This window comes from Narcine bancroftii, chromosome 13, assembly GCF_036971445.1.
Source record: "Narcine bancroftii isolate sNarBan1 chromosome 13, sNarBan1.hap1, whole genome shotgun sequence".
In the NCBI taxonomy this organism is placed as follows: domain Eukaryota; kingdom Metazoa; phylum Chordata; class Chondrichthyes; order Torpediniformes; family Narcinidae; genus Narcine; species Narcine bancroftii.
In genome coordinates, this window is record NC_091481.1 from 60,748,668 (window position 1) to 60,775,191 (window position 26,524).

At 45.5% G+C, this 26,524-nt stretch overlaps 2 protein-coding genes across 3 annotated transcripts in view; one reads left to right on the plus strand and one right to left on the minus strand.

Moving 5' to 3' along the window:
• LOC138748214 (BTB/POZ domain-containing protein KCTD5-like) overlaps positions 1 to 26,524 on the plus strand; it is a 139,924-nt gene that overhangs the window by 69,780 nt on the left and 43,620 nt on the right. The window lies entirely within an intron of this gene.
• The window catches only part of il2rb (interleukin 2 receptor, beta), a 69,830-nt gene continuing 45,949 nt past the window's right edge, over positions 2,644 to 26,524 (minus strand). For both annotated transcript variants that reach the window (XM_069908010.1, XM_069908009.1), the window contains 5 exons: positions 21,877 to 22,022; positions 20,650 to 20,842; positions 18,779 to 18,872; positions 15,458 to 15,548; positions 2,644 to 9,098 (listed from right to left, as the gene is read on the minus strand). In XM_069908010.1, coding sequence (XP_069764111.1) covers positions 8,292 to 9,098; positions 15,458 to 15,548; positions 18,779 to 18,872; positions 20,650 to 20,842; positions 21,877 to 22,022 — 1,331 coding nt within the window. In that variant the 3' untranslated portion in view covers positions 2,644 to 8,291. The remainder of the gene's footprint in view (positions 9,099 to 15,457; positions 15,549 to 18,778; positions 18,873 to 20,649; positions 20,843 to 21,876; positions 22,023 to 26,524) is intronic.

Genomic DNA, 26,524 nt, shown 5'->3' on the forward strand with positions numbered 1-26,524 from the left:
CCATGAGCCAACAGTCCGCAGCCCGTGCAGGTCCCCCCGCCTGCAAGTCGCCCTCAGCTGCGCTGTGGTCACCGTCTAGAAGGGCCATCTCCTCTGGTTCTCCTTTGTTTCTCTCCATTAGGAGAGGGAAGGGGCAGATAGTGCGGAGCACCCCCTCAACAATGTATACTGTTTTGGATACCGTTGGGGGGGGGAATGATCTGCTGGGGACCAGTCGAGGTGGTCATGTCTTTGGCATAGGGGATGGTCCCTAGGCTCAGAAGGAAAAGGGGAAGAAGAGGAGAGCTATGGTAATTGGGGACTCATTGGTTAGGAGGCTTGGTGGGTGAAATTGAGACTCCAGGATGGTATGTTACCAACCAGCTGCTAGGGTCAGGGATATCTCAGATTGAGTTCATAGGATTCTGGAGAGGGAGGGCGAGCAGCCAGATATCGTGATCTATGTGGGGACCAGTGACATAGACAGGAATAGGGATGAGGTCCTGAAGAGGGAATATAGGGAGTTAAGAAAGAAATTTAAAAAGCAGGGCCTCGGGGTGGTGATCTCAGGTTTGCTGCCTGTGCCACACGCTAGAGAGGGTAGGAACAGGAAGTTGTGGCTGAAGAGTTGGTGCAGGGAGTAGGGGTTCAGATCTCTAGATCGTTGGGATCTCTTCTGGGGAAGGTTTGACCTCTGCAAAAAGGACGGGCGGCACCTGAACTGGAGGGGGTCCAATAACCTGGTGGGTAGGTTTGCCAGAGCTGCTGGGGAGGGTTTAAACTAGTTTGTCAGGGGGGGTGGGAATCAGAATGTGAGTGCAGAGATGAGGGTGTAAGGACAGAAGCATGAAGCTCTATGTTCTGAGTTGGTGATGAAGGACAGACAGAGGTCAAAATGTAGCCAGTTAGAAGGGTTGAAATGTGTCTATTTCAATGCTAGGAGTATTGGGAATAAAAGGGATGGATTAGAACGTGGAACTACGATGTTGTGGCCATTACAGAAACTTGGTTAGAGTTTGGACAGGATTGGCTGATGCATCTACCTGAGTTTAGATGTTTTAAAAGGAATAGGATGGGAGGGAGAAAAGGCAGAGAAGTAACTTTATTGGTTAGGGATAGTATCATGACTATAGAAGGGGAGACTACTACAGAGGTAGAAAGAGGAAGGGAGCTTTGATTCAGTATTCACAAGGGAAAAGCACCTTGATCAGGGTAAAGACAGAATAGAAGAGGCCTGTGTGCTGAATAATGGAGAGATTAAGGAAGAGAAAGTGTTGGATCTTCTTAGAAAAATCAAGATTGATGTCCCCAGGGCTAGATGTGATACACCCCAGGCTGCTGTGGGAAGTGAGAGATCAGATAGCTGGGACAGTAGTGATAAGCTTTGAATCCTCTTTGGACGCAGGGGAGGTCCTGGAGGATTGGAGAAAGGAAAATGTAGTCCCCTTCCTTAAAAAAGGTAATAGGGAGAATCCTGGGAATTATAGACCGGTGAGTCTTACATCAGTAGTGTCAAACAATTGGAGAGGATTCTTCAGGATCGGATCTATGGGCATTTGGAGAAGTCCAGACTATTTAAGGATAAACAACATGGCTTTGTGAAGGGAAGGTCATGCCTCACGAGCCTAACTGAGTTTTTCGAGGAGTTAACAAAAGAAATTGATGAGGGCAGGGTGGTAGATGTGCTCTACATGGATCTTAGCAAGGCATTTGAAAAGGTCCCCCACGAGAGACTCACCCAGAAAGTCATGAGGCATGGGATCAATGGAACTTTGGCCATGTGGATAAAAAATTGGCTTGCAGGAAGAAAGCAGAGTGTAGAAGTGGAAGTATTCTGCCTGGACGTCGGTGACTAATGGAGTGCTCCAAGGATCCCTGCTCTTTGTGATTGAGTTCAGGAGTAGAGAGGTCATGTTGTAACTCGACGAATCTCTCACGAGGCCACACTTGGAATATTGTGTTCAGTTCTGGTCACCTCATTATCGGAAGGATGTGGAAGCCATGGAGAGGGTGGAGAAGAGATTTACCAGGATGTTGCCTGGATTGGAAAACAAGTCTTATGAGGCAAGGTTAGCAGAGCTGGGACTTTTCTCTTTGGAGAGTGGAAGGATGAGGAGACTTAATAGAGGACTACAAGATTATGAGAGGCATAGATAGGGTGGATAGCCATTGCCTGTTTCCCAGGGCAGGGATGGAAATCTCTAGAAGACATATGCACAAAGTCAGCCCCTCTGAGAATGCAGCACTCCCTCAGTTACTGCCCCTCCCACATGGGGCGCTCCCTCAGAAGTGCCCCTCCCACACCACAGCCCTTCCCCCTCACCTCCCTCAGCACCACCGCTTCAGGATCACATTTGAAAGTGTCGATTTTGAACCTCGAGGCTTTCCCTCAGGTTATCCGGTGAAGGTGCCCCAGTACCCTCTGAACCCCGAGGGAAAGGTCTCAGGGCAAGGTTCCAGTTTCCCCATCCAGGCTTTCACTCAGAGAGTACTCCACTGCCAGGAAACACCACTTGCAGAAAAAGCCCGTAAAGACCAGACCATCTTTGAAATGAGTGCCGAGTAGCAGGGTATATTGTCCGTGAGTTCTCTCTCATCTGTAAACCTGTCGGCACTACAACTGGGATGGAGCAAGCTGGGATGAATGGATGATGGACACAACACTGAATCCTTATTGTTTATTGAAACTAATAATTCAAACAGTACATCGTTAAAGTAACAAATAATACCACAAGAAATTCGATGTTTGACTTGAAAATAAATGTGAAGAAATGCTACAAACTGATATACTGCTGTACTGGTACCTTGCTGTATCTTTGTATTTTAAAGACTATAATCTGAACCATGTTTTCCATATAACACTGGACAACAAAGGATTTTCTTCCTGAACACCATTTGAGTGTGTATTTTATGTTTTCTTTTGGCCTGCTGATCACAAAAGTCACCAAGTTTCCAATCACAAACCAGTTTTGTGATTTCCTGTCGTATTTTAAGTCTACATACAAGCATACAGAACCATGAAGTATGACATGACATAGAAAATTCATTTTCTGCATCCGCACTTCCTGGCTGATCTCGGTGCCGTCAGTGATGAACACGGTGAAAGGTTTCACCGGGAGATTGCGCCATGGAAAACCAGAGTAACAGGGCAACTGGAATCCATCAATGCCAGCCGACTATTGTTGGACACTGACATGAGAGGCATCAGATGCTAAGTACAAACAAAAACCAGCAGCAAAACATTTTTAGGTCAATTGAACGAATGTAATGTTTTAGCATCATTGTGCGATTAAACGTGCTCAATTCAATAAAAGTTAATTTTATGTTTATCCAACTTTCTACGTGATACAAAAAATCTGAAATTATCTTTGTGTTCAGCTTGAAAGTTTTCTATCATAATCCTCAATTTCTTTTCAAGAAGCAAACCTTTTGAACAAAAATTGTTATCCAGTAAGGATCCTGGTTTCAGACACAATTCACCCTGGTGCTCAATCGAAGCAGCTATCTATCTCCATGGGATTGGGTGGAGTTTTTTTGTGGAATCTAGTGTGCATGATTTGCCTTTTGGATCTCAATGGAGGCTGTTCCTCAGGGAAGTCCCTGGGCTCTTGGCTCAGGCCAGAGACGGGGGTCTCCCCACCATCTCAGTCATGCTCAGACCGTCTCTCAAGTGAACCCTCCCTCTCTCCAAACCTTGTCCCTGGTGCATGTTGATCTGACCTCCTTCCTCACGTTCCCCAGGGTCACCTCCAACACTGCTCTTTCCCCCTACCCCCTCTGACCAAAAAATCATTCACTCGTGGAGATGGAGTGTAACGGAAGATGGGAGTCACATCCCATCCCAGCAACTGTACCGTGAACAGAAATGGGAGCAGGAATTGACTATTTAGCTCCTTGAGCCTGCTGTGGTGTTTAACAAGGTTTGATCTGACCCAACTCCACCTGCCCATCTTTGTTCCACAACCTTTAATTCCCTACCTGCTGTACTGTTTAACAGGTTTGATCTGACCCAACTCCACCTTCCCATCTTTGTCCCACAACCTTTAATTCCCCTACTTGCCCTCAAGGTTATCCTCCAGGTTGAGTTGGTAGTGAAGAAGGTGAATGCAATGTTGGCATTCATTTCTAGAGGAATAGCTTATAAGAGCAGGGATGTGATGTTGAAACTCTAGAGGGCAATGGTGAGACTTATTTGAGAAAGGTCATGCTGACGTTAGAAAGGGTTCAGAGATTTACTGGAATGAAACCAGAAACCAGAAATGACAGGTTAGCATATGAGGAATGCTTGTCAGCTCGTGGTCTGCACTTGTTGGAGTACAGAAGGATGAAGGGAGATATCATAGAGGCTTTTCAAATGGTGAAAGGCCAGGATAGAGTAGGCGAGGGGAGGAGAGTCCTGGACAAGAGGACATAACTTCAGGATAAAAGGGTGTCCATTTAAAACAGAGATGCGGAAATATTTCTTTGTCCAGAGGGCCGTGAGTCTGTGGAGCTCGTTGCCACGGGCGGCTGCGGAAGCGAGGTTGCCAGGTGTATTTGAGGCAGAGATTGGCAGGTATTTGATTAGTCAGGGCATCAAGGGTTACGGGGAGTGGGGCTGAGTGAGAGGATGAATCAGTTCATGATTAGAATGGTGGAGCAGACCCGATGGGCCAATGGGCCGACCTCTGCTCCTATATCTTGTGATCAGAGAATTCCACAGATTCACCATACCCCAGAGAAAGGGTCCTTCTCGTCTCTGTCTTAAATCCCTCAGACATTGCGTCCATGATTCCTAGTCTCAGTGGAAAGAACTTTCCTGCCTCTATCTTATGTATCCCTTTCATAATTTTATGTTTCAATAAGATCTCCAGTCAATCTTCTGAATTCCAGTGAGTACGGAACCAGGTGATTCAATCTCTCCTCAAAGGCTAACTCCCTCATCTCTGGAATTATCTTGTGATAAGAGTAAAACAAAATCTTGAGAGATGCAGTGATTTCAGATGGGAAAAAACAGATGGCATTAACATGGACTTCCCTGGTTCTATTAGCAGTCGTGTCCACCCCCCTCCACCCCCCCACCTCCCTTTTCTATCTCCATTTCACCTTTCCTCCAGCTCTTTCTCTCTCCATTTCCCTTTCTCTCCAGCCGATTTCAGGTGCTTGGACTCAGGTAATGCGCCGGCAGATGTGACTGGGGGAGGGCAGCAGCTGGGATGTCCAGGTGGCCGCGGAGAAGGCGCTTTTCTGCACCTGAACGTGCTGGCTGAAGGAAAGCCGCGGCCAAGCGAACACTGGCTCCTGTGTGTCTGCGGCCGTAAGTCCTGCCGCTGCTTTCAGGTGCAACGCAAAGGGGGGGGGGGGGGATTCTCCAAGCTGGGGATTATACCTACAGGAGGAGAGTCAGGTAAGTGCTCCTCCTGGCTGGGTCCTCCACTTTCAGGTGGCCACCCGACAGCTGCATTGGGGTAGAATAGGCGGCTTTACAGTCGGGATATTCTGGCCACCCGAAAACAGCTTCTGTATCCTTTCCTCCAGTACAGAGCCACCCCCTCCTCCGATCAACTCTCACTGTTCCTCTCCTGTCCTTCTACCCATGTCCAATTAACACCTTTTGTCAGTTGGTCTGTGCTCCTCCCCTTGCCTTTTCCTTCTCCTCCTGCCTTTTAATCCAGGTACCTGCCTGCTTTTTACCCACACCTTGTAGAGAGACTCAGGCCCGAAACGTTGGTGATATCTCTGAACCTCCTCTGGATACTGCGAGGCCTCCAGAGTTTCTGTGCTTTTACTTTAAATCAATCTGGTGCACTGTCTCCAAAGCCAGTGTTTCCTCTCTCAAATAAGGAGGCCAGAACTGCATGCTACACTCCAGGTGCGGCCTCACCAGTACCTGGTAGAGCTGCAGCAGGACTTCTCTGTTCCCTATCCCGTGAGGCCCCCCCCCACCTTTCCCCTGTACCCCTGAGATGGTGGCCCCAAGGGGCAAAACCCCAAATGCCTGTAATCCAACAGAAGGCGCATTCATTGCCCAGGGAATAAGTTGGTGCAGACGCCAATGCAGAGATCTCATCAGCTGTAAGAACTGATGGAGAGAAATGGTCGTCATCGCATTTCATTTGCAGAAAATGCTTCCCGTATGAGTGCTTGGAGAGGGGTATACGCAGTAAAATCCCTATTATCCAGAATTCAAGCCATCGGCAGCCTCAAAAAAATTTCAGAAAATAAGTAGAGATAAAAAAACCCAAAAGTTTAAAGTTTACACCCCCTAGTGGTCAGTTCTCCAATCTATGCAGCACACAGTCTCAAGCAACCAGAAAAATTCACTAATCTGGCATCTACCAATCCCCATAGGTGCTGGATACCAGGAGTTTTACTGCCTATGGGCTCTTTTCTCTGGTGGTTTGGAGGAGACCTGATAGAAGTATTATAAAGGTATGATAGGGTAGACAGAATCCTTTCCTGGGGTCAAAAATCCTGAGGATACCTTGTTGAAATTCCTTAATGTAGGGCTTAGGTCCAAAACATCGGTTATGTATCTTTATCATAAAGAAGGCTGCTGAGTTTTCACAGCACTTCTGCGTATTAAACACACCTAAGGATATGCGTTTAAGGTTGGGGGGGGGGTTTGTGGGGCCAGTTTTTTTACACAGTAAGTGGCGGGGGCCTGGAATCGGCTGGTGGAAGCAGATACAACAGAGACTTTGAAACATTTCTAGATAGACACGTGATTGTGCAAGGAATGGAGGGATAGGTACCATGTGCAAGCAGCAGAATTTTAGTTTAATGAGGTGATCATGATCAGTGCTGGTCAAAAGGTCAATTCCTGTGAATTCTGCAGGATGTTTAAAAAATAACTTACAATTGAAAAATGTTGAAATATATTATTCAATCAACTGTTGAAATAAAAACACAATCTGCAGTGTACATACCAACATTTCGGGCTTGAGGTGTACCTTGATGAAGAGTTCAAGGCCGAAACATTGGCTATGGACCTGATGAGTTTTTCCAGCATTGCGTTCTTACTTCAACCACGATGTCTGCAGACCTTCGTGTTTTATTCTCCTCAAGTATCGAGGTGCTTGACATTTTGGAAGGTGTGATGCACGTACAGATTCACCCATAAGCAATGAAGTTAACAGGTTCATCGTGCACCAGGAACCGCTAGATTTAATGATGAGAGACTGACGTTTCAGTCTGAGGATTTTAATCAGTTCTGTCCACCTCTAGTCATTCTGCTTGTGCTTTGACATTAGCCCATCTCATTGTGTGATCCTGACAGACTGTGATAACCAGTCTTTCACGTTAGCCTATATCCCGTCATACAGTCCTGACAGACTGTAGCAACCAGTCTTTGATGTTAGCCTATATCCCGTCGTACAGTCCTGACAGACTGTAACAACCAGCTTTGACTTTAGCCTATATCCTGTCGAATGGTCCTGATAGAATGTAACAACCAGTCTTTCACATTAGCCTATATCTTGTCGTACAGTCCTGACAGACTGTAACAACCAGTCTTTGCGCAGCAACGTGATAGGTGCGAACAAATGTACCAAATAAGTGCAGACTGGGTCGGCGCCAAGGGGGGCATTCACGGGCATTGTGATCCCCCCCACCCGCTCATGGCCATGGCCCCACCCCCCATAAATGAGATATTGTGATCCGCGGCCTAGCCTCTCTGGCTCACTGGCGTCTAGTGTCACTAGTCCCCATGCAATCTGTGCAACGTGAGCAGATCAAACAACATAATTTACCTTGATGAAGGAAAGGACACTGTTTGACCTGCTCAGTTTCTCCAGTGTCATGTTTTTACTTCACCCACGGTGTCTGCAGACTTTTGTGCTTTACGATTTTCTACAATGTTTCTTTTAACAAGCTCATTGCTAGCACAATTAGTCCTCATTTGGACAACAGTTTGAGTCTTGAGGTGCACCTGTATTCCTGTGGCCATCTTCTGATGAGCGTGAGGGTCCTCTGGGTTGTCTGACCTTTGTCCCCTGCCTTGATGTCCAGTGGCCAAGCAGCTGACCAGCTGCCATGGATCAGGATAGCTGTGCTGGAATGTTCTATGTTCTATTACCACAAGCAGTAGCAAATAATTTGTCCTTGGACTTGTTGATAAAGAAGCCCGAATCCTTCAGCAAGGAATTTGAACCTTAACTTGCTCCCCATCCTGTTTAAATCTATCTTCCATCCTGGTTTAAAGTGCAACTGAAGAAAGGAAACATGTTAAAAAGGACCCATTTCAAAAGTTCTTCAGGAGACCTGAAGTTGAAGCTCCTCAGAGGATAGATCTTCACAGTAGAACTCACAGGAGCAGTGCATTGAGACCTTCCCTATATTGACTGGTTACTATATTTATTCTGGACTTCCTTGAGGGAGAGATACGCATCAGTTGATTGTACCGGATCCAGAGACGTGGTCTTGAAAACATTGGGGTTTTGCTGTGTGAAGCTTTCCTGAGAACAGGGGCTGGTTATTGAAGGCAGGGCTCCAGCTTGGACCTTTTCAAACATCAAGCCTTCAGAGCCAAATCTGCTAGTGCTTTCGTCCTTCGTGTCCACCAGTGAAGCCTGTGGCCCGAAGAACCAATCTGAGGACCCAAAGGTGGGGTTGAGGGCATCATAGCCTTCCTTGGAGGTGTGGCTGCAGCTTGCCGGATGATCAGGGTAGGGTGGAAGAGTTGGACCCTCATGCTCTCCTGGTGGTCTGCCTATTTCCTCTTCGGGATTGCCTCCAGTGCCCCCTTCATCATTTAACACAGACCCTTGTTTATCTGGGGAAGATCTGAATGGGTCACCCTGCAGACTGCTGTTGAAGAGGGAGTCATCGGAGGAGGTGAGGCATCGATACGATTCACTTTGCTTGCCTTCTACTCCCAGATCTGCTTGGTGGTAGCTGAAATAAACTTTGCAAGGATATGCTTCGTAAGAGCTGGGGTAATCAAACCAAAAGTAACCTTGATTGGCAAAGCTAGACATGGACAAATCGCCGATGCTCTTGAATCCACTGCTGTCCGAGGTGAGGTTCTCTTTGAGGAAGGATTGTGGGTCTTTCATCTCTGAAATCTCCACCGAAGAGATTTCTGTGCCCAGTTCTTCCGTGCTACTGAAAGAAGCTGGGAATTTTGTCCCGAGCCATTTCTGCGGGGATGGGGGGGGGGAGGGGGTGGGGGTGGAAAATGACAGAACACATATTAAGGATTAAAGACGTGAAGGTCACACAACTGAAGGAAACATTTGATTTGGCATAAAAACACAACCGATCTGAAGAGACTAAGCAGGTTTCGCAGTGACCATAGGGGGCAAGGATATCACTTCAGTACAAAGTGAAGGGAGGGGAGTTTAGGGGAGACATCGGGGGTAAGTTTTATTTTAACACAGAGAGCTGTGGGGGCTTGGAATGCCTTGCCGGGGGTGGTGGTTGAGGCTGAAACATTAAAGGCATTTAAGAAATTCTCAGACAGGCACACGGATGAAAGAAAAACAGAGGTAAGGGAGAGTTTCATTTTTTTTGGGTAGGATTATATGGGTCGGCACCACATCGAGGGCCGTTGTGCCTGTACTGTGCTGTAATGTTCTACGGTCATTTTTCTATAACCAATATTTCAGGCCTGAGCCCTTGATCAAGGTATGAGCAAAAAGCAGGCAGACCTGGGGGGAGGAGGGCAGAAAGGGCTGGGGAGCGAGGTGGGGGGGGGGGAAACACAGATGATCATAGGTGGTCATGGATGGGAGGGCAGGTGTGAAAATGTGAAAACTGGTGATAGAATGAGTTTGCCCTGTGAATGTCAAGATGGAGGAAAGGAGACAGAGGGTGGTGAAAGGTAGAGAGACCATTTGATTTGCTCTATGTCTGAGGATTTATCAATGAAATGTTGATTAAAATGTAGCCGCGATGTAATGCAGGAAGTATTACCCATCTGCAAACAGTAAGATTCCATAAACACCCATCCAAAAATGACTAGATGTTTTTTAGCTTAGCAAATGATTCTATAAACAGAGGCAGTAGATTTGAGATCTGAACAGAGAGACCTAAGGGGCCACTATTTCATAGAGAGTGGTCAGTATTTGGAATGTACAGCAGAGGAAACTTTAAAAAGCAGGTACAATTTCAGTTCAAAAGACATTTGGACAGATTTATGGATAGGAGGGTTTAGAAAGGAAAAGACCAAGCTGGCAAATGGGGCTGGCCCTGAATGGAACTCAGAGAAATGCGTGCACACACACACACACACACACACACACACACACACACACACACACACACACACATGTACACACACATGCACATACATGCGCACAGACACACACACACGTGCGCATACACACACACACACACACACACACACACACACACAGACATATACACGGACACACAAAAACACAGACACATGCATGTGCGCATGCAGATGCACAGACATACATATTCACACACACACACACACACACACACACACACACACACACACACACGTACCTGTACACACTCAAAACACACTAAGCACATGTACTTGCATGCATCTAAACACAAAAAATTAAACATAGCCAACACTGACGTGCTCAGGTGTGACTTTGCATAACTTTGAAATGAAACTACAATCCAACAGTCAAAAAAAAAGAGAAAAGTACTCGTTAATATTTTTAAATTAGACTGGCTCATCAAACTGATATATCCTTTGTGAAACTATTGTGGTTTTCAACTTTTAACATCTCTCCTTGTTCCAATCAGCAGATTGGCTTCAAAGGTCAGATTTCAGTTGCACCTTTCTTAATCTTTGTCAGCAGGTTGACAATGGTTGAAATGCCAACCAAAGTCTAAAACATTTACTGAGGCAGTTTGAACTCCCAAAGCCACCTCTTGTCTCTACATCCACCCTTTACGACCAACTACCAACAAATTAAAACCATCAATACTTCACTCTTGAGTCATGCACCAACCTTCGTGAGGAGAGCGAGACGTGCAGAGGCTCTTTCTCCCCGACATGGAGATGCACTTTATAACTTACCTAGTGAGTTGACTTACAAACCACAGGCTCCTAGAGGCAGCTCACTGAGACCTTTGGGTGATGGGCCCACATTAGTGTGCAGTAAATGCTGGAGGACCTCAGCCGGTCTCGCAGCATCCATAGGAGGTAAAGATATATTACTGATGTTTCAGGCCTGAGCCCTTCGTCAAGGTACAAGCAAAGAACAGGAAGGTGTCAGAATAAAGGCCAAAGACAGGCCGGGGGAGGAGTCCAGACCAACAAAAGGAGTTAACTGGATATGATAAGAGGAGAAGTGAGAATTGATTTTGGCTCTGTGAAAGCAGACAGAGGGGAAAGGGAAGAAAGAGAGAGAGAGAGAAAAAAAAAGGAAAGGAGATGGGAGGACGAATATGGGGAGGGTGGGGCTTAACGGACACTGGAGAAGTCGAGGCGTGGAAAATTGTTGGTAGGCACCCAAGCAAAATGGTGAGGGGGAGGGGCAGGCGGAGGAGCATGGACCCGTAGGCAGGAGGTAATAGGTGGATAAGGGAGGGAGGGCACACCAACAAATAGGGGAGGGGGGTGGTGCTGTGAATGGAGAGGGAAGGGAGTGGAGAGCTGGAGGAAAGAAGACAGGGGGACAGGGAAGGAAGGGAAAACAGGGAGAAGGCCAGCAGAAGTTGGCCATTGTTAGTGCCATGAGGTTGGAGGGTGCCCAGACGGAAATTTGTGTTGCTCCTTCAATTTACAGGTGGTCTTTGGGTTGAGTTCTAGTTTTGTTGATGTTAATGCTGTCACATTTGTATGATGTTGGAACTACAGAATGGAGTCATTAGCACTGCTCAGGCACACATACAAACTCACCCCTCACCCCCACTGTCTTGGGAAAGCAGAGGCCCCATCCCACCCTGGCCACACTCTCTTCTCCCCACTCCTGCAGAAAATATGTGATCTTAAGAACACAAACCTCCAAATTCATCACACTTTTAACCGGACCCCCGTATTTTAGATTTCCTTTTCTCGAGACCCAGAACTTTGTCTTTGTAAAACCACAGCTTGCATTTTATTGGACTGTCGCTGCTACATTGAAGTACGGGTTGACTTTCCTGGATAGCACAAAAACCAAATATTTCACTGTTCCTGATTCATGCGACTACAATCAATTCAATTCAGTTGAATTCAATTCAATTTAATTCAATTCATATTTCTCTCAATCACTCGTATATCTCCAATTCGATTCTCTTGTTCATCCCTTTGGCACCACCTTAGGCGAAGATGCTAAGCCCTCCTTAAATCTCTCTCTCTCTCTCTCTCTCTCTTTCCCCCTCCCTCCTTCCCACTTCTCTACCCCTCTTTCCCCCTCCTTCCCCCTCCCTCCCTTTCTCTCCCCTCTCCCCCCCCCTCTCTCTCTTCAGGACATTCCTCAAAGACTTTTGCTTTGTCAGCACCTAATATTGTTTTAAGTGGTGATAAATTTTAAAAGCATTTTTAATTAGAGCAAATTATACAGTTGGAAAACTGGGCTCAATCCAAATGGCTTAAATCCTTCTTGGACTTTCCTATCCATATATCCTGTGTTGCACCTTCCTTGGGATGTTTTACTAATTAAGTGCACCATGTGAATACCAAATTCTTTTAGAACATAGAACTGTGTTGTAGCACGGTCAGGCCCTTTGGCCTTCGATGTTGTTCCATCCCATATATTCCTTTAAAAAACCCTCCCTACCCCATAACCCTCTATATTTCCTTCATCTATGTGTCTGCCTAAGAGTCTCTTAAATGCCCCTAATGTTTCAGCCTCCACCATCATCCCCGGCAAGGCATTCCAGGCACCCACAACTCTCTGTGTGAAAAAACTTTCCCCTGATGTCTCCCTCCCTTAATTTTGTACATATGTCTTTTGATGTTGACTGATCCTGCCCTGAGAAACAAATGCTGGCTGTCCACCCGGTCTATGCCTCTAATCATCTAGTAGACTGTCAAGTCTCCTCTCATCCTTCTACGCTCCAAAGAGAAATGTTCGAGCTCTGCTAACCTGGCCTCATAAAACGTATTTTCCAATCCAGGCAACATCCTGGTAAATCTCCTCTGCACCCTCTCCACATCCTTCCTGTAATGAGGTGGCCGGACCTGAACACAATATTCCAAGTGTGGTCTCACCAGAGATTTGTAGAGCTGCGACATCACCTCACGACTCCTGAATTCGATCTCCTGGCCAGTATCCCATTGGCCTTCTTAACTATCCTATCAACCTGTGTGGCAACCTTGAAAGATCTATGGATTTGGACTCCAAGGTCCCTCTGTTCTTCCACACTGTCAAGTATCCTCCCATTAACCCTTTACTCTGCGTTCAAGTTTGACCTTCCGCAATGCATCATCTTCTTGTTAGAGATTCAAAGGAGAATATATTTTATAAAAAGGAGGAACATTATGAGATGATAGATTAGGAACCTGCGTTGAAATGAAAAGTATTGGATTTAATGCGAATATAATGACCTGTACAGCAGCTGATAATTGTGATGCAAGGTTATCCATAGAGAAGGAGGCAACTGCTAAGAATTGTTTCAAGCTATTAAACAATTCAATAAGATGGTGTTACTCTATGTCCTATATCCAACACCTTCCAGTTGGGCGGCACGGTTGGCCTAGTGGTTAGCGCAGCGCTGTTAAAGCGCCAGTGACCAGAGTTGAATCAGGCACTGTCTATAAGGAATTTGTACATTCTCCCCGGGGATTCCTCAGGTGCTCCAGTTTTATCCCACCCTTCAAAGCATACGGGGGTTGTAGGTTAAATGTGTGTTCTTGGGCGTGCGCCTGAGTGGTATGTCTAAATTTAAAAATGATCAAACATCTACCAATCATGGATGGTTGAAGAATTCATAACCTCCATTGGAGTCATAGATTTTTACATCACAGAAATTGTCCCTGTCTACCACTTTTCAAGCTGCTCGTTCCATATACCCACCCATCATGATCCCTTTTAAACCTTTTTCCTCTCACCTTAAATCTATGGCTAGTATCTGATTCTCGTACTGTTTTTTAAACATCTATAAGGTTCCCCTCTCCCCACCTCAGCGATCCGCCTCCAGGGAGTAAAGTCCTCGCCTAACACAATGGAGAAATCAGGAGGTTGAGCAGCATCATGGGAGAGAAAGAGTGGTCAATGTTTTGGTTCAAAGCCCTTCATCAAATGTAATGGAGAAGCGAGGATTGCCAGCTGTTATTTAAGCTCACCTGCCCTGATAATATTCTTGTCAATCTTTTCTACACCCTTTTCAGCTTAATGATATCTTTCCTATAGTTGGGTGCCCAGAACTGTGCTCAATACTCCAAATGTGACCTCACTAACGTCTTGCTCAGTTGTAACATCGACCATTACTGCACAGTATAGGCACTTCAGCACATGATATTGTGTTTTTGTATATGTATTTTTTCTTGAGAACAGTTATTTGCACTATTGACAAGTAGAAATTCTTCCTGACCCGCAGTAAAAAGAATCTCAGGGTTGTATGTGATATCAGATTTCAGATTTATTGTCAGAGAACATACATGACATCACATACAACCCTGAGATTCCTTTTTCCTGTGGGCGCGGCAGAATTACCACTAATTGGTAGTGCAAAAATAAACTGTACCCAGCATAAAACGTGAACAAAGAACTGTAAACAGAAAATGAATGTAAATAAACTGAATGTGCAATCCAGAGAGAACAAAAAAAATCAATAAAGCGCACAAGTAAGAGTCCTTAAATGAGTCTCTGACTAAGTTTGTCGCTGAGGAGTCTGATGGTGGAGGGGTAGCAGCAGTTCCAAAACCTGGTGGTGTGAGTTTTGTGGCACCAATACCTCTTTCCTGATGGCAACAGCGGGAACAGAGCTTGTACGGGGCAGTGAGGGTCTTTGATGATTGCTGCTGCCCTCCGACCATAGTGTAGTCAATAGTGGAGAGGGTCTTGGGCTGTGTCCACTACTTTTTGGAGGGCTTTATGCTCAGGGGTATTGGTGTTCAGCATACTTTCTACTGGTCGGCACACCTTCTACCATACCTCTGTAGAAATTTGCCAGGATTTCTGATGTCGTACCAATTCTCCGCAAACTCCTGAGGAAGTAGAGGCGCTGATGTGGTTTCTTCACAATGCCATTGGTGTGTTGGATCCAGGAAAGATCCTCCAAGGTAGTGACTCATATATGTAAATCTGAAATCTGAATCTTTTCCTTACCTCACACCCATAACACTCTTATTTTTCTAACATGGCATCCCAGCTCCTGTCTGGTGAAAGCAACTGTGCCAAATGCTTTCTTCACGGCCCTGTCTATCTGTTGCTGCCCAGTATTTGTAGAAGAGATGTAGGAGGATTCTTCAGAAAGAGTATGCAGTGGAGAAAGTTTCCCTGGGGTAGCCTGACAACTGGATTATAAAAGAGGCATAGGTGTCGTGAGATGGAGCATAAATGGCCCTGCTTAGTTTCAGGGACCTAGCACAGACAGAGGGGCAGAATGGTGTTGGCTGATGATATTGATATTTCTGACTTACCTGGAAGTTGCCATTGTACGTTGAGTTCAGGTCATTGAAGAATTTGCCTGGATCTGGTACCGAGAGCCAATGAAATGTCTTCTTTCTGGATCTAAAGGCCAATCAAACTCCTTGTTAGGGGATGAGCAACAGAGAAAGGAAGAGGTAAAGAGAGATAATATGAGGAGAGAAGGCAAAGGGTAAAGAGGGGAAGGGGGAGAAGGAATGACTGAGGCCATTTACAATAGTTCTACAAACCATAAAGCAAAATACAGTAAATCCCCTGTTATCCAGAATTCAGGCAACTGGCAGCCTCAAGCAACCAGCAAAAATATCAAAGAAAATAAATGCAAACATTTTAAATGATTAAAAATAAAATAACAGGAAAAAATATGCAAGTTTGTAATTGTAAAAGTAAAATGTTCTCTGAAGTAACACATAAATCTTTGGTGTGTAACCATGCGCAATGTCTGAGGTACTGGAACCAAAGAATGAGCACCAGGGAGTGTCTGAGGGATGTGAAAAATTCACTTGTGGCGACCCTGGCTCCATTGCGGAGGTTCTGATGGCCGAGGTGGGTGCCTGGAACATCAGCATGGAGGCTTGGAGGGCAGCAGTGTGGCTAAGCGACTGGTGTGGAGGCTGAGCTCGGGACGACTGTCGTGGAGCTGCGATGACCGAGGAGGAGCCCCTGGATTTAATCGCTGGCAGATGTGCTTGAAGGGATGCCTCCCCTTGTGGAGCTGACCTGTGGACTGTTTGCGGGGCCAGGGCTTCTCCACGCTGGTGGGGAGCTCCTGAGGGGTCGCGTTGTGGGGTTTGGTGGCAACGTGGGTGCCTGTGGGGCACGGAGGTGCCTAAGACTAGAGAACGTGAACGGAGAAACTCCTTACTGAGGGCTTTGTGGTCTTTCAACCCTATGATGCTAGTGTTGACTTCTAGTTGAAGTATTGGTGGCAGATTTTTTGTTTTATATAATTGCAACTGACTGTTTTATGTATAATAAATTTAGTTTTTGCTTGTAATTTAGGTAATTTTAAGTAATATTTCGAGTCCAAAATCTAAATTGTGTTTAGTCTAATGCACACATGTCAAACTCAGGCCCGCGGGTCAAATTTGGCCCTTGATATAATTATATTTGGCCCACAAGATCATATCAAATATGTATTAGAGCTGGCCCGCTGACCGCCGCGCCAGTATAGCGCATGCATAACTAATACTACAAATCCCAGAATGCTTTGCAAATGCGTTGGCGCCAGCCCGTCAGCCCGCTAATCGCTCCCACCTCCTCTGTTTACTTTCATTAGCTTCTTCGAACTGTCGCCTAACTCACATGTAATAAACCCCTTACGAAAAATGGCCAAACGAAAGACAGAAAACAGGACCTTTCAAGACAGGTGGGAGGCAAACTCTGACCCCAGAGTTTGATGAACTTGCATCTAAGAAGAGATGCCAAGTATCTGGTTTAGACCCAGGTGCATCAGGGTAAATCACAGTGTAGCAAGCGAAGCTTGGATTAATATTTTCTTTGGTTAACTTTGGACTGTTCATAGTTGAAAGATTGGATTTTCATTAAAGCAAGTTGTTATTTTTTTGACTTGTTGGCTTGTGAAAAAAAATACATTTAAAAGGAGCTTAAAGGCTATAGAGAAATATTATTTATTGAATATTTTATTTCTCATTTGTTAATGCTTCTTCTGGAAAGAGTTTAACCAAAACTATTATTAAACATTTATTTTAATAAGAAAAAGTTTAACATTACATATGTTGAAAGAAGAGAAAACATGCAGATGTTGTTGAAAATTTTCAATGAATATTTAGTTTGGCCCACGACTTAGTCCAAGTTTTTAATTTTTCCCCTCTGTGAATTTGAGTTTGACACTCCTGTTCTAATGTGTTTTGTTGTGTTTTACCCCAATGATGCACCAGTCTCCAAGAGTGTTGCCTTCTCAATATAACAGCCGCAGCTTTAAGCAATGAAAGATAAGCTTCAAATTTGTACTGATTCCCCTGACCTCGGATAAAAGTCTTGGCCTCGCTTTTGCCAGAGTTGTCTAGCCTGCCCAGACAGTTTGGGTTGATCGGGCTTTGGGCTGAGTCAGCCTCGCCAATGAGTTTAGGCAGCCTGTCGCTGCCCACGTGTTTCTCCAACCCATAACTACTCTGCGAGATGACTCTCTTGTCCAGTGTCTAATCTTTTGTGTTTGTTGATTTTGTGCTTTATGTATTCTTTTTATTAATTGGTGTATAGCACTTTGGAGCAACATTCTGTTGGTACATTTATAAATAAATATACAATTCAATTCAAAGATGGGAGCCAATATCCAGCCAGTGGAGAGCCTTGGTTGTGTTTTGCTTGAAACAGCTGTTTGAATAAAGTTGTGTGAAACAGCAATGGTGTCACCCGGGATGAAGAGCTGGTTGATGCCGCTCGCCGTTGGGATGACTCTCCTTATCTCTGTTTAGTAAGAGTTGCCCCAGAAGCTTTATCTGTAAACTTGGGGATGGAGAGAGTTAATTTTCTATAATGTTATTGTTCGTCTTTCGGGTGGCTGCGTGGAGGGGTAGAAACCTGCAGATGTAGCGACAGTTAAATGTTTTCAACAAATGTGGCTGAAAATAAAGTAATTGATTTAAGGTTTATATATTAATGCAGGTGAATTTTGTTCAGTGTAAGTACAGTGTAGTATTTTTGTCTTTTAAATTGTTTATTCTTAATGCAGGTGTATTAGTTAGGGCATTGTAAGAGTAACCGGAAAACACACCTATCTGGCATCTACATGCTGGATACCAGGGGTTTTACTGTATGGTTGGTTAGAGTGATGAATTTTCTTTTCTGTCACATGTGCTGATATACAGTGGAAAACTTTGTTTTGAGCGCTATCCAGTCAAGCCAACATGTACTGAAGTACACCATACAGGGCAATAATAAAATTGTGGTACGGGGTACAGTGCTATAAGAAGTAGGGGGATTAAGGGATATGGGGAAGAGGCAGGTGGGTGGAGATGAGCCTCTCGTCAGATCAACCGGGATGGCGGAGCAGGCTCGATGGGCTGGATGGCCAACTCTTGCTCCTCTGCTGGGAATGAACAACGTTACCCCCCTCTGCACTGTGCCCACTGATGCAGACCCTGAAGACTTCTATTAGGAGGTTAAAAACCAAACCAACACTTTTGAATAGAGCCTTGGTATCTTGCTCAGGACCACAGAAAAACTGTGAGGGGAGGGAAGTCTTTAAGCACTTGAGACGAAAAGTAAACAGGAAATCTCGGCATCAAAATAGCTTTGTCTAAATTTATTTTTGCTTGAGTGTGACCTGTAATGTTCTGGAACCATCTTACCTCCTCGTTGACAGTTGCCTGATGGCCAAAACAGCGACCACAAACAGGGTCCCACTCAGGGAGAGGGAGATCGACAGGATAGTGTTCAGTTTATCTGGAAAAAAGGAGGGAAAAGAGGTTAAAAACACAATGCTGGAGAAACTCAGCAGGTTAAACAGAGCACTTCTATTTCATTTTGAATGTAGACATACACCACGGTAACTGGTCATTTTAGCCCTCGGGCCCGTGCCATCCAATTTACACCCCATTAACCTACAACCCCCTCAGGACGTTTTGAATGATGAGAGGAAACCAGAGCCCCTGGGGAAAACCCACGCAGACATGGGGAGAACATACCAACTCCTTACAGACAGCACGGGATTCAAATGCCGGTCCCGATCGCTGGCACTGTAAAGGTGTTATGTTAGCTGCTACGCCAACCATGCTGCCCCTTTATGTGGCAAAGTAAAAAGATACCTAACCAACGTTTCGGGCTTGAGCTGTTCATCAAGGTGTGAAAAAATATAGACAGGTGCCTGGACAAAATGGTGGGGGGGGGCACGGTTCAACAGGCAGGAGGTAATCGGTGGAAAAGGGAGGGAGGGAGGGAGGGCACACCAGCCAACAGGAGGATGGCTCTGTGCATGGAGAAGAGGGGGGGTGGGTGGAGGGCTGGAGGAAAAAAGACAGAGGGATGGGGAAGGGAGGGAGAACAGTGAAGCAGCCAGCAGAGACCGGAGAAGTAGACGTTAATGCCATCCAGTTGGAGAGTGTTAAGTATTGTTCATCGAAATTATGTATGGCCTTGCACATGAGGCCATGGACAGACATGTCAGTGTGGGAGTGGGATGCAGAATTGAAATGGTTGACCACTGGGAGATCCTCGTCACTGATGCAGACAGAACTGAGTAAAACGATCTCCCGGTCTCTCTGATGTAGAGGAGGCCACAACGGGAGCACTGAATGCAGTAGATGAACTCACGCAGAGTCACAAGTGAAGTGTTGCTTCACCTGGAAAGACTGTGTGGGGCCCCGAGTGGTGGCGAGGGAGGAGGTGTGGGCGCAAGTGTGGCACTTCCTGCAACCACAGGGGAAAGTGCCAAGTGGGAAGGGATGAATACACGTGGGAGCCACGGTGGGAGACGTGCCTGGTGGTGGGATCCTGCTGCGGGTGGTGGAGATTACGGGGGATAATGGGTTGGGTGCAGAGGCCTGGTGGGGTGGTATTGTAGCTCTGGGAAAAAGGTGTCGGCTGCCATCATAATCTTACATTAAATAATGCAAAGTTACAAATATCCAGGATGCACCTGGATCGTCCACATCTTGTTTGAACAGCAGCCTCTCATTTGTTGGAGGTTCATTCGTTTAGCTTTAGGCTAAATTTGACCTGCGTTGACCTTGAACTCGCTGCCCAATGTGCAAATTACTACCAACATATGTTACAAACTGGTTGTTTATTTTGTGTTCAGGTTTACTGTCAAGGGTACTGATGAAAGTTTGAATTGCGAGCAGTCCAGGTGGTCACTCCACCATTAAAGATATAGAGCAGTTGTCCAGAGTTACAGTTGGAACATAGACATATAGAGGTATAGCACGGTAACAGACCCTTTTGGCCCATGAGCCTGTAATGCCCAATTGCACCCAATTGACTTACAACCCCCATCCCTGTTACGTTTTGAAGGGTGGGAGAAAACCGGAGGAAACCCACGCAGTCATGGGCAGAATGTACAAAATCCTTACAGACAGCGCCGGATTCGAACCCTTTTTGCTGGAGCTGTAATTGCATTGCCCTATCCCTGAACAATGACAACATTATTTTACTAGCTCTCATTGAGGCTCGGGGCAACACAGTGGCTACACTATAGATCAACGAAGAAGGTTTAGGAATTTACAGGCAGCAGATGTGGATTTCTTTGTTTTCCATTTCAACTCCTGACTCCATTTGCTCCAGGTGCTCCTGTAGTCCTTTTCCTCATCACAGATCTTAACTCGGATCCTTGTCACATAGGAGGAGTCCGGCTTTAAGCTGGATGAGTCAATTCGCATCCTGCGTTCGTTGTGCTGAATCTGATGCTTCTGGGCGTCCTGGAATAGGAAAGTTTGGCAGGTGAGGAAAATCGAGGACAAATTCTAGATGCCAAGCTAGGGCACCTTGCCTGGAGGGGAAGTTGGTGAATTCATTGCCCCAAAGGATCCATCATAAACCAAGCAGAATCCTTGGAGGGCAGATCCGAATTCAGGAAAAAGCTTGTTTTTTTTTCTCTCCCCCTTGTATTCTTCTCCAATAGCTTTTCTTCTCCTGGGAGATCACACATGGCAGGACTGGGTGAAGGGGAAAGTGGCTGTTTGCAGTTCGGAAAGAGATGGGAAGAGCAGACGTGAAAGGGATTAATCAGGATGCTCTGTCCATCTCAGTGTACAGAGAACCGGCCGCACCGAATCGCCTGAATTGTCTGATCTCAGAAGCTAAGCATGCACAGGCTGTAGGTTTCCGTGAGGGGCGCTAGGCAAAGTGGTGACTCTCTGCAGGCAAAAGTCAAAGAATTCAATTTATGTTACATTCTAAATGTAATATTATGTGACAATAATGGAACCTTTACCTCTAGTCTACAGTCTTGTGAATCTTCTCCACAACAATCTACCCCAGTGGTTTTCAAATGTTTTCTTTCCACTCTATTGTACCAACCTCCACCACCATCACTCCCAGTAATGCAGTGCACCACTGTCTGCGTAAAATACTTAACTCTGACGTCTCCCCTAAATATTCCTCCACTCACCTTAAACTAATGTCCTCTGGTATTTTCTCCTGTCGCCCCAGGAAATAAGTGCTGGCTGAGCCCTTCCTAATTTTATACATCTCTATTAAGTCACCTCCTGTCCTTCGCCGCTTGGTTGAGAGGGGGAAGATTTTAAAACGAGGGCTGTCTTTTTTCCACATGTTCTGTGGAATGAGTTTCTCGGGGAGGCGGGGACAATCGCAATGTCTCGAAAGATGTTGGGACAAGTCCAGGGGAAGGGATGGTTTAGAGGGAGCGGACTGAATGCCGGCCAAAGGGACTAGTTGAGGTGGGTCAGCATGGGGCTGAAGGGCCTGAACCGGTAGCTGTAATGAAGCTTACTTTCCACGGCTCATTTTCAAGCTTGTATTGGATCTCAAATTCCATCTTGTCAAAGAAGAGGATCTCATGGCTTGTCTGCCAGGATAGTTCTGTCATGGTCTCGGTGTTATTGACTACGTGGAAGTTGTACGGCGGCTGGAACTGAACTGTGAAGAGAAGCAACAGAAATCTAAAAGAAAGAATAAACGTTCCTTTAACTTTGCACCACTCTGCTGTTACAATACACTGGACCACAAAAGGAATACTTCCTAAAAAACAAATTGGCGACTAAGATAGACAACTTCAAGCTGAACACAAAGATAATTTAATGTATCATGTAGGAAGTTGGAGAAGCATTAAATTCACTTTTTATTGAATTTCACCTGGTATACTTGCCACAAATGTACAGAATGTATCGCAGCTGCTGTGAGACATTGGCGAGACATTTATGCTGTATTAAATCTTCCTGAAGATGCTATTGTTAAGTACACTTTGGGGCCATTGCCTGAAGAACATGACCATCAACATGCATTCAATTTTTAATCAATGTAATGGCCAGCAACTGTACGTGTGAGCTGCTTTATAGCCTGTCTGCATCTATCCTAGACAATATGCCCAGACTAAAGACAATATCTGCATAGCGCCTGAACTGAGTGCATAACCCAGCATACTTGGACTGACCAAAGTGGCTTGCTTTGTGGGCTAGTAGACTTAAAATATGATGGGAAAATCACAAAAATAGGTTATATCTAAAAAACGGTACTCAATAGGAATATTTTAAGATGATTTTCATGACCAGCAGCCCAAAATCCATAAGATACACCCAAAAGTGTTCAGGAAGCAAAATCTTCATTATCCAGTGGTATCAGAAAGCGCTTCTGGGGCACGCCATTTTACTCACACCTTGATGAAGGGTTCACACCCAAAACATTGGTTATGTACCTTGATCTTTGCTACTTAAAGGACATTGTCTGACCTGCTGATCTTCTTCAGTGTCATGTTTTTACTTCCATCGCTGCGTCTGCAGACTTTTGCGTTTTACTCCATGGTACTATGAGAATCAAATTGAACTGAATGGTTTACTGAAACTTGTGTACTATCCAGGCAAGTCAACCCAGATGGAGATAAGCTTTCCACCAGCTCCTTCCCTTCCTTCTCCTATCAGAGAGAGCAACCTTCCTTATCCCTCCTATCCCTCTCCCCCATTACTTCTCAGTTTCTTCTACCCTTCCACCAGACCAACCCCCCCCCCCCCACAATTTTAAGGAAGAGAAGACAGCCCACAGGACAGTGATCACGAGGCTGAAATACACACGGGCAGTGAGCTGTATGTGACTCGAGAGCCGAGAACCCACGCAGGCAGTGGATTCGTGGAGTCCAGCTCGAGACTGATGGAAAGGGGGTAACAGGTATCAGAACCGGGGTGCGAGAGGGTGCCGAGGGCGCTGAGGATTTCCTGATCGTGTCGGAGGTTCGGATCTGCTGATGGTTCAGACTGAAGTCTGTGTGGAGTGCTGGAGGCACTTGTGGTGGGGCTGGAGGGTGGGGGAAACATGACTCTCTTTTGCTTCTCTTCCTCTCTGTAAGGGCCACTGGGCAATTTCCACTGATGGTCTTTCAGTAGGCTAGAGGAAATTTCAGGTAATATTATTTTGTGTGTTTTATTACATGACAGTAGAAGCATCTTGAATCCACCTACCACTTCTTACCTGTTAACCTGTACTCCTCTCCCTTCCCCTTCCCCTCACCCCCTACCTGTCTGCCTGACTGCCATCAGGCCCCGACTACCTTTTACTCTCAATGAATTCAGCGTGTCCTGCTGAGTTTCTCCAGCAGTTTCGTGCCATAACAACAAATCAAAGTACAGGGAGTAATAGAACATGGAACATTACAGCACAGTACAGGCCCTTCGACCCTCAATTTGTGCCATCCTATGTAATCCTACCAAAAAAATGAAACCCTTTCTATCTCGTAACCCCCTATTTTTCTTTCACCCATTTACCTGTCTAAGTGTCTCTTGAATGGCCCTGTTGTCCCAACCTCAACCATCACCCATGGCAAAGCACTCCAGACACCCACAACTCTTACCCTGATGTCTCCCCTAACCTCTGCTCACTTTCCACAGATGTCCCCTGGTGGTTGCTGCTCCTTCCCTGGGGAAAAATGTGCTGGCTGTCTACCTCATCTATGCCTCTCATAATCTTGTAGACCTCTGTTAAGTCATCCCTCATCCTTCTTCGCTTGAGAGAAAAAAGCCCTGGCATCTCTATAAGTCAACTGTGCAGGGTAGAGAGAAAAAGTACAGGTAAACAGTGCAAGGGCATCGGCTTTTAGCGAGAGGTTCATTTAAGAGTCTGATAACAGCAGGAAAGAAACCGTCTTCAATTCTGTTTTCAAGCTCGCGTATCTTCTGCCTGGTGGAAGTGGGGAGAAGGGACTGTGATGGGGGTGGGGGGGATGGGTTTGTTAATATGTTGGCAGCTTTCCTGACTTGGCAGTCTGAGCTACGTTCATAGCTCTTCCTGGAGCTTCTAGCAGCCTTTGGCAGAGTTGTTCCCTAACCAGGTTGGAATGTTCAAAGGGATATGTCATTAAGACATTCCAGTCACCCACAACTTGGAATGTAGATTCAACACAGAAACAGAAATAAGGGGTGCAGGCTTGAGGCTGCCTGAGTCCTCATTTACCAATGGAATGGGAATTGTGGGGCAGGCTCATTGGCACAGCTGGTGAAACCCTGGCCTCAGAGTGCACAGAGCTCTACAGAAATGCAACCCCAGTCAAAAATTTCAAGAGCCTGCATAACAACTCAAAACAGGATGATTTCCGGGATCAGTTGGAAAATGGGACAACAGATCGAAAAGGTCACGAAAAGGCAGAGAAGTTTCCATTCTTTCTTTGCGTGGTTTCTATTGGATATAAAAGCAAGGATGTGTTGTTCAACCTATAGCAGACTGAGCTGCAGTTAGAACATTGCATGCCATTCTGAAAATTGGGGCCTTTCCCAACCAAAATATAAAAGGTTAAATTATTTCAAAAGGGTTTTAGATTGTAAACAGTGTTGGGTTGGTCCCCACCCATTAAAGACCGTGGTGGCGAGGGGAATAGCAGTAGTAAGAAGGTGCTCTAAGAAAATAGGGCAGACCCACACAAAGCGAGGAGATGTGCTGCCCAATTGCACCCAATTAACCTTCCGATCCTGTACATCTTGGAACATGGGAGGAAACCGGAGCACCCGGAGGAAACCCACGCAGGTCACGGAGAGAGGGTACAATCTCCCGTGAAGGATCATGTTATATTTCATATTGTATATAGATATGTTTAAAAGGAGATAAATTGTGGGTTGTTTTTAGCTAGGTCACAAAAAGATACAAACATTTCACAACACAGATCTAATTTACAATGCTAGAGTTCTGCTCAAGCCAGACACTCCAGGCCTTTGTAAAGACAATGGAAACTGCTTTGCTGAAGGACCTCACAAGTCGGTGTTAATTGGACATGCCGTGGAGTAATGGATTATTGTTTTTAAAAGCAACAGATGAACGGACTTGAAGATTAGATCCGGTGCCATCGTCTGTCTGAATCCAGTTTGCAGTTCTTAGAGAGCCATGTGGTTTTCTCAGAGAGAGAGAGAGAGAGAGAGAGAGAGAGAGAGAGAGAGAGAGAGAGAGAGAGAGAGAGAGAGAGAGAGAGAGAGAGAGAGAGAGAGAGAGAGAATTCAGTTCTACAGTTCAGCAGCAGGAAGTTTGTGCAAAAACGGAAGATGGATTGTAAGTTCTGACTTCAGCCTATTCAAAGCCCTTGTAGTCCATACAAGAGGAGATGGCTGGCTGTGTGGTGTTTCACCTGAGATAAGGGAAACAGAAAAGGAACTATCTAATGTTTCACTTGGAATAAGAAAAGCAAGAAGGAACTCTGTGGTGACATGAAAGAAAGAGGTTATCATCTGGAAAACCCCGATGGAGCAAGTTTCTTCAGCAAGACACTGAAGTGGCTGATCGGAAGAAATCAGTTTGTGTCCAACGAGCAACAAATCTCTTTCTGAAAACTGACAAGAATCTTCTTGAGCGGTAACCATTTACCTTTCAAGCACCAAAGCCTGGTGAAAGTTCATAAATGTTAAATTCTGTGCACAGTATAAGAATTTCCTGATACCGGTGAACTTGGAGAAGTGAGAAGTGAGATTGGACTGTGAATCAAAGAACTTTTCTGAACTTATACATACATTACATACATGTGCACATAGAATTAGAAGGGGATTAAGTTAATAGTAATAAGTTAAAGTTTGATCCTGTTTTTATGTTTAAAGATAAAAGTTACTTTTGTTTAAGTAAACATTTGTCTTGGTGAATTTCTATTGCTGCTGGGTTTTGGGATCCTCTGGGCCCATAACACACTTTATGCACGATGGCAGGTTTGATCCCAGGTCTCAGGTGCTGTAATCGCGGTAACTGCTAATGCTAAACCTGCCACCGTTCAATTGATAACTCAATGCTGTAGAGTGAGATGCAAGGCACTGTGATTGTAGAAGAAGCTCAGAAAGGCTGGAGGAACTCAGCAGTCTCACAGCGTCCACAGGAGGTAACGATATAGAACCATGGTAGAGTGAGTCATTGGACAAGAATCAGCTTAGTCAGAAAAGGAGGACAGGTTAGATGTTGCCAATCAC